Source organism: Rhinopithecus bieti, unplaced genomic scaffold (genome assembly GCF_001698545.2).
Source record: "Rhinopithecus bieti isolate Rb0 unplaced genomic scaffold, ASM169854v2 scaffold_11401, whole genome shotgun sequence".
Lineage (NCBI taxonomy): Eukaryota > Metazoa > Chordata > Mammalia > Primates > Cercopithecidae > Rhinopithecus > Rhinopithecus bieti.
The window spans coordinates 1,236,005-1,249,607 of record NW_016807151.1 but is presented as its reverse complement, the minus strand read 5'-3'; the positions used below and the strand labels follow the sequence as shown (position 1 = coordinate 1,249,607).

The window sequence follows — 13,603 nt, the reverse complement described above, 5'->3', positions numbered from 1 at the left end:
AAGCCTGTAATCCCAGCACTTTGGGAGGCCAAGACGGGCGGATCACGAGGTCAGGAGATCAAGACCATCCTGGCTAACACGGTGAAACCCCATCTCTACTAAAATATACAAAAAATTAGCCGGGCAAGGTGGCGGGTGCCTGTAGTCCCAGCTACTTGGGAGGCTGAGGCAGGAGAATGGCATAAACCCGGGAGGCAGAGCTTGCAGTGAGTTGAGATCTGGCCACTGTACTCCAGCCTGGGCAACAGAGCGAGACTCTGTCTCAAAAAAAAAAAAAAAGCTCAAGGATTAAGTAAAGAATGTGGCCCGTTGCGATGGCTCACACCTGTAATTGCAGCACTTTGGGAGGCCGAGGCAGGTGGATCACCTGAGGTCAGGAGTTCGAGACCAGCCTGGCCAGCATGGTGAAACCCTGTATCTACTAAAAATGCAAAAATTAGCTGGGCATGGTGGTGGGCACCTGTAGTCCCAGCTACTCAGGAGGCTGAAGCAGGAGAATCACTTGAACCTGGGAGGCAGAGGTTACAGTGAGCCGAGATTGCGCCGTTGCACATCACCTGGGCAACAAGAGCAAAACTCTGTCTCAAAAAAAAGAGTTAAGTAAAGAATGTAAAAATTAAATTTGGCTAGTTCTACCCATGATCTTAAATTACTCCATCTTTTTTTTTTTTTTTTGAAACGGAGTCTCGCTCTGTCGCCCGGGCTGGAGTGCAGTGGCCGGATCTCAGCTCACTGCAAGCTACGCCTCCCGGGTTTATGCCATTCTCCTGCCTCAGCCTCCGGAGCAGCTGGGACTACTGGCGCCCGCCACCTCTCCCGGCTAGTTTTTTGCATTTTTTTAGTACAGACGGGGTTTCACAGTGTTAGCCAGGATGGTCTCGATCTCCTGACCTCATGATCCGCCCGTCTTGGCCTCCCAAAGTGCTGGGATCACAGGCTTGAGCCACCGCGCCCGGCCCAAATTACTCCATCTTACATCAACAGAAAAGATCTGTTGACCAGGTCTGGTAGCTCACCCCTGTTTTCTCAGCACTTTAGGAGGCACAGGGCCACAATGTGAGAATTGCTTGAGACCAGGGGTTCAAGACCAACCCGGGCGACATAGTGAGATCTCTGACTCCGCAAAAAGTTTTAAAAATTAGCTGGGCATGATGGCACACACCTGTAATTCCAGCTTCTTTGAAGGCTGAGTTAGGAGGACCATTTGAGCCCAGAAGGCCTAGGTTACAGTGAGCTATGAATAAAACTCTCCATAAAATAGATTATTGAGTATACTGTACCATTATAAATTTACTTGGTAAATAAGCAAGCAATAGTCTGTTGAAAATTAAATTACTTTAAAAATAAAACAATTATGTTATTATCTGCTATAAAAAAGTAGTAATTGTGTTCTTTAAATTTTTCCAGAATGCTTTTTAAGGAAAGCCGGAGTGTTCATAATCATCTTACTTCTGCTCCGTGAGTAAATGCAGACTCCAGATTGCTTCATTTATTCACATTATGTGCTTTAGTGAACAAAAGTATCATTTATTAAATGCTAGTTGGAATAGGACTTAAAAAGATCATTTTGACCATTGACTATTTAGATTTCAGAACACATTTATCTATTGAAATAATTGTCAGGCTACCCTCTAAACACCTACTAAATGCATACTGTGACACATAATGGCCTCGGATTCTGGTAGTAGGGAAGCGTGAAGGCTCAGGGGTTTTCCTTTGTTCCTGGGCTTTCTACCTGCCAGTCTTTTTCTCCACCTCTTAACGTCCATCTGCATTTGTAATCCACAGCCCTCTGCTGTCTTGAGTGTACCAGGACAGATCCATATGCACACCCACCCTTGCTGTGCTGCAGAGTGTTTTCCACAAGATTAACCAACTCTTGAGGTCTTTCCTTCTGTTCAAAACTGGGTATTTCCTTAGTGAAGTGATTACTAGAGAAAGATCTTTTACCCACATAAAACAAAAAGGCAAGTTTTTTCTGTGGTCACCTTTTTGGTTAATTATTGGTCAATTCCAGAACAGTTTTGTTTTTCCCTACAAGTTAGGGCACCTTCTCTGTAGCCTGCAAGGGTGGCATTAAGGATTAAAACCTGGCAGAGTGGCTCACACCTGTAATCCCAGCACTTTGGGAGGCCGAGGTGGGTGGATCACTTGCCCAGGAGTTAGAGACTGGCTTGGGCAACATGGCGAAACTCCTTCTCTACAAAAAATACAAAACTTAGCCAGGCATGGTGGTGTGTGCCTGTAGTCCCAGCTACTCAGGAGGCTGAGGTGGGAGGATAGCTTACGCCGGCCAGGGAGGTGGAGGTTGTAATAGTGGAGATCATGCCACTGCCCTCCAGCCTGGGGGACAAAGCAGACCCTGTTTCTAGGGAAAAAAAGGGGAGTTATTAAAATATAAAATTAGCAAGTTACTGAGAATTTACTGAACACTCTTAATTTAATATTCTGCTGAGAGGTCTGTTTAACATCTTTTGGGCAACATTATAAAATTCCTACTCTCCTTGTATGCAATTATATAGGAATTTTTTAGTTTTTAGGAAGGACACTTCATTATTACAGTTGACCCTTGGAATAACACAGGAGTTAGGGATTACACCCCCTCACCCCACACAGACAAAAATCCACATGTAACTTTCAGCTCTCCCAGAACTTCACTGCTGGTAGCCTACTGTTGACCCAAAGCCTTACTGATAACATGAATAGTTCATGAACACATTTTGTATATTTTATGTACCATATATATACTGTATTCTTAACAATAAAGTAAGCTAGAGAAAAGAAAATGTTAATAAGAAAATCATAAGGAAGAGAAATTATATTTACTGTTCATTAAGTGGAAATGAATCATCATAAAGGTCTTCATCCTCAGGGGTCAACTGTATATCATCAGGGATGTATTGAGTTGGTTGTGGTTTTTGGTTCTTACTGTTTTTTTAGTATAAGTTCTAAGTAGTTTGGTTTCATATATTATAGGTTTACTTGTTGCAAATGTTTTTGTTGTCTTTGAAATAAATTTTATATACATATATATGTATATGTTTGTGTCAGTAGTATTTTTGGCTTTAATTTCCCTGTACAGTAGTCCCCCTTATCGTCAGACAATATACTCCAAGATGCCTGTAGTGGATGCCAGAACTGCAGACAGTACTGAACCCTATATAGACTATTTTTTCCTATACAGACATTCATATGATAGATTTTAGTTTACAAATTGGGCGCAGTAAGAGATTGACGACAACAATAATAAAAGAGAACAGTTTAACAGTATACTATAATAAAAGTTATGTGAATGTGGTTTCTCTCTATTTCTGGAATTTTCCATTTAATATTTTCAGACCTCATTTGACCACAGGCAACTGAAACTGCAGAAATTGAAAACTGTGGATAAGGGGGGGCTATTGTAGTTCCAAAGCCGTATATGCATTACAATTCAGGTACAAATAATGCATTCCTTTAATTCTAAAGGTGTTTACAAAAGATGTCTCCCTCTCTGTCATGTTTTTTTTTTTGTTTTTTGTTTTTTGTTTTTGAGATGGGGTCTTGCTCTGTCACCCAGGCTGGAGTGCAGTGGAACAATCTCGACTCACTGCAACCTCCATCTCCCAGGTTTAAGCAATTCTTCTGCCTCAGCCTCCCGAGTAGCTGGGACTATAGGCGTGCGCCACCACACCTGGCTAATTTTTGTATTTTTAGTAGAGACGGGGTTTCACCATGTTGGCCAGGCTGGTCTCAAACTCCTGGCCTCACGTGATCTGCCTGCCTCAGCCCAAAGTGCTAAGATTACAGGCTTGAGCCACTGCACCCAGCCTCCTTCTCCCTTTTTTAAAATATCTTCATTATTATCATTAACTTTGTGTTTTGTTTTGTACTGTAAAGTAGGAATCTATGGGATAAGTGGGCCTAGAGGTCGTTTCCCTAAATGGCCTTCATCAAAAAAAACTTAGAAAATTACTGTTGCCTAAGTGAAGTTGTAAATTGACAGTTTTAATCAAGATTCTTGTTAATCTAGTTAGTGACATTTTAGCCAAGTGAAGTAGACAAGGTGAAGTATTTTAGCTTGTCAATACTTATTCAACAAACATTTGAATACTTTGACTTACTATGGAACTCGTTAGTTTTTTTTAATCTTTGAACTTTTTCATAGTTTTCCAAAACTTCCAAGATTCCATAGTAATTTTCTTGCCCTTTTCTCCCTGTCATTTTGACATTTTTTATTTGAATTTTACATTGCAAAAATTTTTCTTTAAAAGCTCAGGGTTTTTTTTTGTTTTGGTTAAGTTAAATCTCATTCACACTTTCTTGGCATGGTTTAATTTGAGCCTGAAGTTCCTTAAAGCTCTTTTAGGAGGGGGGTTGTTTTACAGTTTATGTATTTACATTTACTTTTTAGAAAATTGTATTATCTACATTTCATGTTTTACTGTCTGTTCGGCCTTTCAGTTAATCTGAATTGGGGAAAATGTTGCTACATACTTAGTATAAACTGAGCACTTAAATATGGTTCCTTCAAAGAGCTTTCCAAATAGCAGAAGGAATTATTTACCACATAATTACAAAGCTATTGATTATAACTTTCTAATGAGCAATATAACTGCTACTGAAATAGCCTTTTAAAATCTTTTATCTTAGGGCAAAGAAAAGGTGATTCCTGCACCTAAACCCAAAGTAAAGGTAAGTATTAAAACAAAATCTTTAATTAGTTATAGTTGGTGAATGTTGAAATACATTCCTAAGATGAAAAAGATTTATGGTATTTAGCAGAGGTCAGTAGGCACTATAAGATAGGTGTTTTCAACTTCATAATAATCTTAGAACTTTTATATTTGGGAGAATAGATTCCTGTGTAGCAGTGGGAAATCTGCATATGCCAATTATAAAGCTTAACTTTATTAATACTTGGAAACGCTAGGTAAAATATAACAAATATTCTTTCATAGCACAGCTGAGATTGAAAATATGTAAGAAAATTCCTAAGACCAAAACAAAAAAGGAGCTGACAGTGTTAATCTGTCGCTTAAACTTTGGTTGCCCTTGGAGGCATTTGGCACTTTCTGCCCATCACTTTATGGTTTCTTTTTATGTTTCTTCTCAGAGCATAGCAGTTAGGGTTTTCTTGGGCTTGTACAGGTTAAAACTTGGGATGAAATCTGTGTAAAGCTGGACCTTCAAACTATAATGTATTTAGTAAAAGAAAGGACTAGAAAAAAATCCGGCCACCAGCAGAGACATTAAGAAAAGTGGCTGTTGGCCGGACGCGGTGGCTCACGCCTGTAATCCCAGCAATTTGGGAGGCCGAGGCGGGCGGATCACGAGGTCAAGAGATCGAGACCATCCTAGCTAACATGGTGAAACCCCGTCTCTACTAAAAATACAAAAAACTAGCCGGGCGTGGGTGGCGGGCGCCTACTGTAGTCCCAGCCCCTTGGGAGGCTGAGGCAGGAGAATGCCATGAACCCGGGAGGCGGAGCTTGCAGTGAGCCGAGATCGCGCCACTGCACTCCAGCCTGGGAGACAGAGCCGGACTCCGCCTCAAAAAAAAAAAAGAAAAGTGGCTGTCTTGGACTGGGTTCTGGTTTGAAGGAAGAATGTCCTTGCTGAAAATTTTTCTTGGCTTAGGAGTTTAAGTTACACTACCTCTACAATCTGAGAAAACCCCAAGCGGAAAAAGTAACTTAGTTATTGGATTAGTAGTAACCCAGGGCCTCTGGCAAAAGTAAATTCTCTGTGGTATAATGTGCCCTCTTCAGAGGCCTCAAAGGCCTTCCTCCTGTACACCACGTCAGACCTGAACTTGCAGTCTGAAATACAGAATACATGAGAGGATAAGTTACTATGAGTGAGAGTCAGTAGGAACAATAAACAACAGTTAGATCCCTAAGACAGACAAGTAGTGCATTTATGGAATTTAGCACATAAAATAATTTTACTTAAAATGTTTTAATATTTAGAGAAATAGAAAAGGGTATAAAAGATATCCTATCAAAATAGACAAAGTAGATTTGAAAGAGAATCAAAATATAACCTCTAGAAGTAAAAACTATAATCATTTGAAATTAAAATTTTAATGAAAGCCCATACCCTTTAGGTTTTACACTTTGCTCTGTAGGCTTTGTCTCTCTGGTTTTTTGTTGTTGTTGTTGTTTTTAATAGATGAGTTTCTTTGCTTATAAGATTGTGTCCAGATGATCAATATTTATTATTCTGTGGCCTTCCGGACTTTTTTGGTGTTAGAGCCTCTTTAAATGCAGGGTAAATAGTCTTCTTTTTCTTTTTTCTTTTTTTTTTTTTGAGACAGTCTTGCCATGTCACCCAGGCTGGAGTGCAGTGGTGCGGTGCAATCTCGGCTCACTGCAACCTCCACCTCCCAGGTTCAAGCAATTCTCCTGCCTCAGCCTCCTGAGTAGCTGGGATTACAGGCACCTACCACCACGCCTGGCTAATTTTGTATTTTTAGTAGAGACAGGGTTTCACCATGTTGGTCAGGCTGGTCTCGAACTCCTGACCTCGTGATCCACCTGCCTTGGCTTCCCAAAGTGCTGGGATTTCAGGCGTGAGCCACCGTGTCCAGCCAATAGTCCTCTTTTTCTTAATAACCTACTACTTTGTCTTCTGATCCAAATAATATTGAGCCAATCCTTCATTAAATCTCTTGAGTTTGGACTTTGTTTTGACACTTCACTTTATTTTTATTAGAATACTAAAGTTTTAATAGCCTCCATAAAGGATTGGTTACATTTTGATACATCTGTTCAAACATATGATTAATAGAATAATTGGATAGGAAATTTATTAAATTCTAACACTGGATGTGTTAGAATGATATGGGGGAGTCATCAGGTTTTTGTTTGTTTCCTTCTCTATGGTTAAATTACTTTTTCCTTTTCCCAAAATGGAAAAGCTATATTGTTGATGTGTTTTTTTTCCTACTGTAACTCCCCATATAAAGGTTAAGGTAAGGAAATGCCTATAATAGAAAATGCAAATAACACAGAAAAGTAAGGAGAAAAGTAAAAGTATCTATAAATTTCTCCTCAGTGAGAGAGTAAAAGCTCTTAACTTTCTAGGACACATCTTCCTTCCCTTCCTCTGAAACTCTGTTCTTCCCTCCCTCCCTTCCATTCATCCATCCGTCCATCTATCCAATTAGCTATCCATTTATTTAGTCTTTTATATAAATGGGACAACCTGCTTTTTTGACTCAGTTGTATATCCTGAACAATTCTCTGCCAGTATAAATCTATACAGTATTCTATTAGAGTGCATTTAATGTTTTATAAATAAAATTAATAATCAAAAAGTCACTTTAAAACAGCAGTTTTATACTAGTAATACTTCCAACATTTGGATACATTTCCCACCCTTTATTTTGTACTTTTTATAATGGTATTTTCACTAATTATGTAAGTGGATGACATATCAAAACAAATGTGTCTCATTTGTATTACCTGTTCTTCTTAGCAGACATTTGTGACCTTAATGTAGTACACTTGTACTTCCAATAGGCAGTGAGGTTTTTAATCAGGGGTTTTAGAATAAAAGCTTAGAAAAAATACTAAGGAAGTTAGAGTGTAACAGTATTCTTAACAGCTTGCTTATGTAATACCTTAGGAGGTGATGGTAAAGACCCTTCCTCTCCATTCTTTCCCCACTATGCTTAAGGTAAGTGCTATGGTTGTATAAATCAGTATGTAATATAACACTCTAGGTTTGTTTGGGTTTGTTTAAGAAACTAATTGAGGAGACTTTGATATGACTTCTATGTAATAGGTTTTTGCTTCTCAATAAAATGAGTCAAATACTTTATATTTATCTTTAAAATAAATAGATGCTTTTAATTATTTTGCTCTTTGAATATTATAAACTGTGCTCTAGTTATTTTCCTTAAATATTAAGAAGGTTGATTCTTTGAGAAACAGACTCTAACAACTCTTAGGTATTCAGAGTTGTAATTCTTAATACCCTTGTTTTCTTAGCATAGAGCCCTGCTCACAGTGGACACTTAATGGATATATATTGGATAAATGACAAATGAATAATTTACAAATAAATTACAGATTCACCATAACAAATAGCATAATTTATATATGCTTGGATTGAATCATCTGCCACTTTGACGTACCAGTTTTTCTATGTACTGGCTGTAGGGTAGCTGCAGGACAGGGCATACAAAGAGGCAGAAATGCATGGAAGCAGAAAGTGAAGGTCAGCCTCCTAGCAAACCATCCCAGACGAGAAGGGGAGAGTCTTAATATAAAGGCAGAATTTCTCCTGAGTGCAGGGGAATAAAAAGAGAATAATCTGAACAGATGGATTTGGAGCAGGATGTGAAGATCTGATGCAGGTGAGGGAGGCTCATCAGTAATGTTACTAGTATATGAATGTTCCTTCCACTTGGTGTTAAGCTTACCAAGGTATGACAGCTATGTGCAATATATCAGATACTTTGTCTTGTGAGGACAGCTCAGTCAGGAGCTCTGTCATCTCGAAAATTATTTTGTTTTGATAGTCTCTAAACATTTTCAGTAGAAAAACAATTTTAATTGTCATGAAAATCTCTTAGTTATTTAAAATTAACTTTGTAATTTTTTATTCACCATTTCTGTTTTTTTCATATGATACTTTACATTAGGAGTATAGTCCAAAAAAGGACCAGAAAACTCCGGCATCCCTGGTGGCTTCGGTTAGCGGTCCTCCAACGAGCTCCAGCACGACTGCCGTTGCTGCAGCCAGCTCTAGCTCTGCACCAGCCCAAGAAACCATCTGCCTCGACGACTCACTAGATGAAGACCTTTCTTTCCATTCACCTTCACTGGATCTTGTTTCTGAAGCTTTAGCGGTTATCAACAATGGGAACAAGGGCCCTCCTGTTGGCTCAAGGATAAGCATGCCAACCACAAAGCCTCGTTCAGGACTGAGAGAAGAAAAATTAGCTAGTATCATGAGTAAGCTGCCACTGGCTACTCCCAAAAAACTAGATTCTACTCAGCCTACACATTCTTCAAGTCTTATTGCTGGTCACACAGGGCCAGTACCAAAGAAACCCCAGGATTTAGCTCATACTGGCATCTCTTCAGGCCTTATTGCTGGTTCTTCCATTCAGAACCCTAAAGTTTCTTTAGAACCTTTGCCAGCCAGGCTACTTCAACAAGGACTTCAGAGGTCAAGCCAGATTCACACTTCTTCCTCTTCACAGACCCACGTCTCCTCTTCTTCCCAAGCCCAAATTGCTGCCTCTTCTCATGCTCTGGGAACATCCGAGGCCCAAGATGCTTCTTCATTAACACAAGTAACAAAGGTGCACCAGCATTCAGCTGTCCAGCAGAACTATGTGTCTCCATTACAGGCCACCATCAGTAAATCCCAGACCAACCCTGTGGTGAAGTTAAGTAATAATCCCCAACTCTCCTGTCCCTCCTCGCTTATTAAGACTTCAGATAAGCCACTTATGTACCGCCTTCCTTTATCTACGCCCTCACCTGGAAATGGTTCTCAAGGCTCCCACCCCCTGGTTTCTAGGACAGTACCTAGCACCACTACCTCCAGTAACTATTTAGCCAAGGCTATGGTGTCACAGATCTCCACGCAGGGTTTCAAATCTCCCTTCTCGATGGCTGCCTCCCCAAAACTTGCCGCATCTCCCAAGCCTGCCACATCTCCTAAACCCCTGCCCTCGCCTAAGCCTTCTGCCTCACCCAAGCCCTCTCTGTCAGCTAAGCCTTCAGTATCAACTAAACTTATTTCTAAATCCAACCCGACTCCCAAGCCTACTGTATCCCCAAGTAGTTCCAGTCCAAATGCACTAGTAGCCCAGAGTAGCCACTCCAGCACTAACAACCCAGTCCATAAACAGCCCAGTGGAATGAACATCAGCAGACAGTCTCCCACCTTGAATTTATTGCCCTCTAATCGCACTTCAGGCCTTCCATCTACAAAAAATCTTCAGGCCCCCTCAAAGCTAACAAACTCATCATCCACTGGAACTGTTGGGAAGAATAGCTTGAGTGGAATTGCAATGAATGTACCTGCCAGCAGAGGTAGCAACCTTAACTCAAGCGGAGCTAATAGGACTAGTCTATCTGGGGGAACAGGAAGTGGAACACAGGGTGCTACCAAACCATTGTCTACTCCACATAGACCATCCACTGCCTCAGGGTCTTCAGTGGTAACAGCCAGTGTGCAGGTATGTATGTTCTGTACATCCATGTGATAAACTGTAAGATTGCATAGTGTCATCTTTCTTGTAGGTAACTTTAATAAGCTTTTTATGATATGTGGATTGTTCTCAATAGGCTTATTACAGCCTGCGGCCATGGAATATTCCTGATGCTGACATCATAGTGGTAGGCACACTTGTAGATGAGGTGTTTGTTGGGATGTGGATTTTTTTTTTAAACAAAGTAACAAAGGTGCATGAGCATTCAGCTGTCCGGCAGAACGATGTCTTCGTTACAAGCAACTATCACTAAATCAACTTTAAAATTATTTGAAAAAGCACAACTAAAATGCGTATTTCAAACTTTCTTATCAAAATTCAGAACAAAGTAGTAACTTAGGAATTTAACATTCACTTAGCTCTTCCCTTTTTCTCCTGCCAGCTTTCTTACTTTTAAATCAAATTTATACATTCCTGTTATTTTTTAATCATTTATCTTCTCAAAATTTTTATTTTGCATTAATTTTATAGTGCTATATAATTTTCTGTGTCAAATTAGTGTCAGTTGTCCTTTTATACCACAGTTTTCCCATTCATGAATTTTTAGTTTAAACATCTCTCAGTTAGCTGAGTGCCTCACTCAAGCAGTCCTTTTAAGAAGGGTAGTCTGGTGTGGTGGCTCATGCCTGTAATCTCAGCACTTTGGGAGGCCAAGGCAGGAGGAACACGTGAGGTCAGGAGTTCAAGACCAACCTGGCCAACATGGTGAAACCCTGGCTACTAAAAATACAAAAAAATTAGCCAGGCATGGTGGCGCATGCCTGTAGTCCCAGCTGTTTTGGAGGCCGAGGCAGGAGAGTCGCTTGAACCCAGGAGGCAGAGGTTGCAGTGAACGATATCACACCATTGCACTCCAGCCTGGGTGACAGAACGAAACTCCATCTCAAAAAAAGAATAGTAATAAATTTTTAAAAGGGTAGCATGGCCGGCGCAAGTGGCTCAGCCTGTATTCCCAGCACTTTGGAGGGCCAATAGACGCGGGGAATCACAAGGTCAGGAGCATCGAGACATCCTGCTAACTTTGGTGGAAACCTCCGTCTCTACTAAAAAATACAAAAACTAGCCTGGCGAGGTGGCCGGGCCGCTGTAGTTCCCAGATCTCCGGGGAGCTGAGGCAGGAGAAATGGCGTGAACCCAAAAGGCGAGCTTGCAGTGAGCTGAGATCTGCGCCACTGCCACTCCAGTTTGGGCGACAAGCAAGCTCCGTTCTCAAAAAAAAAAAAAAAAAGGGTAGCATGAATGCTATTTTACCTTAGCTCATGTGCACCTGGTAATTTCTTTCTGTGCTATCACACTTGAGTAGGCATAACCTTCTTGGGGCACTAACTGTTCCACTCCAAATTTTGTAAATGCTCTTCCACTGACTCTTGCTTAGTATTTAGGATTATGGAGAAGTCTGAGACCATTCTCAGACTCTTTCTCATTCTCCTTTTGTTCCCTTATCATTAATGTGTTTTCTCTGCCTAGTTTTCATTAGTTGTATACCTAGAACATAATAATAGCATTCCATCTCAGACCTGGTTATTTATTTTAGATCAAGAATATTTTATTGTATTATGTGTCTGATTACTGTTTCTGATCCATTTATTTTAAGTTTTTTGAGAACTCTTTATTATATTTATTATTATTACTATTATTTTTAATTTTTCCCTGAGATGGAGTCTCGCTCTGTTGTACAGGCTGGAGGGCAGTGACGCAATCTTGGCTCACTGCAACCTCCGCTTCTTGGGTTCAAGAGATTCTCCTGCCTCAGGCTCCCGAGTAGCTGGAATTACAGGTGCCTGCCACCATGCCTGGCTAATTTTTGTATGTTTATTTATTTATTGTTCTTTTTTGAGACCAAGTCTCCTCTGTCGCCCAAGCTGGAGTGCAGTGGTGTGATCTCGGCGCACTGCAACCTCCACCTCTCGGGTTCAAGCAATTCTCCCTACCTCAGCCTCCTGAGTAGCTGGGATTATAGGCACGCACCACCATGCATAGAGACAGTATTTTGCCATGTTGGCCAGCCTGGTCTTGAACTCCTGACCTCAGGTGATCCACCCACCTCAGCCTTCCAAACTGCTGGGATTACAGGCGTGAGCCACCACGCTCGGCCTAACTTTTATATTTTTAGTAGAGTTGCGTTTTCACCATGTTGACTGGGCTGGTCTCAAACTCCTAACCTCAAATGATCCGCCTGCCTCGGCCTCCCAAAGTGCTGGGATGATAGGCATGAGCCACCACGCCCAGCCTATGTTTCGTCTCTCTGTCTTCCATATCATCTTCTGTTATTGTTTTAATCTCTCTGCCACTTCTTTGTATTCTGACACTTTCTCAGATTTGTCCTTTATGTTAATGATTTAGATTCTTTAACTTTTTTTCCCCTGAAAGTAGTATGTGTTCATTGAAGGCAAATTTAGAAAAAAGAAAATAAAAATCACCTATTAATCCAACACTGTTTATGCTTTGTAGGTACTTTTTAAGACTTTTTTCAACAAAATGTGTTTTATATATTTCATTTTATAACTGACCAAAAAAAAAAATACCATTTTATGATATGCAAGTTCTTAGGTTCTTAAATATTCTTTGAAAACATAACTTTTATTGATTTATGGAATTGTGTTGTCTCAGGAAGTGCTCTTTGTACTGCCTCCTATTTATGTGGAACAGCAACGTCTAATGAGAAGAGTTTCCCCTTGCTGTATGTCAAGGTTTCCTGCTGTTCAATACAGTCTAAGGGTTGATATTCAATATACATTGCATACATTCAGTATACGTATATTCAAATCATCATTCTGCCACTGATGTAGGCATAGGAATGACTAGATGCCAGAATTCTAATGAAGAGCAAATTCAGCTAACTGGTAATTCATTAATTGAAATCTAGGATTAACTGATGTATGTATGTACGTTTACTTTCATCAGAAATAAAATAATAAAAACAAATTGATATTAGGGATTATATGTTAAAATGTATATAGAGATGAATGAATAAAGGCCTTTCCTTATGAAAAAAAAGTATGTGGAAGATTGGAGTTAGTCTGCATTACTGTCTATATTATCATTGTTAAAAAGTTTACTCTTGGCCGGGCGCGGTGGCTCAAGCCTGTAATCCCAGCACTTTGGGAGGCCGAGACGGGCGGATCACGAGGTCAGGAGATCGAGATCATCCTGGCTAACATGGTGAAACCCCGTCTCTACTAAAAAATACAAAAAACTAGCCGGGCGAGGTGGTGGACGCCTGTAGTCCCAGCTACTCGGGAGGCTGAGGCAGGAGAACGGCGTAAACCCGGGAGGCAGAGCTTGCCGTGAGCTGAGGTCCGGCCACTGCACTCCAGCCCGGGCGACAGAGCGAGACTCCGTCTCAAAAAAAAAAACTTGGTTTTCTTTTTTTTTTTTTTTTTTTTG

The 13,603-nt window shown here is 40.4% G+C and overlaps 1 protein-coding gene across 1 annotated transcript in view; it reads left to right on the top strand.

The window, feature by feature from the left end:
• UBN2 (ubinuclein 2) overlaps positions 1-13,603 on the top strand; it is an 83,118-nt gene that overhangs the window by 45,974 nt on the left and 23,541 nt on the right. The window contains 5 exon segments of the mRNA XM_017880398.1: positions 1,408-1,458; positions 2,873-2,897; positions 4,633-4,674; positions 7,612-7,662; positions 8,633-10,183. Of these exon segments, the coding sequence (XP_017735887.1) occupies positions 1,408-1,458; positions 2,873-2,897; positions 4,633-4,674; positions 7,612-7,662; positions 8,633-10,183 (1,720 nt within the window).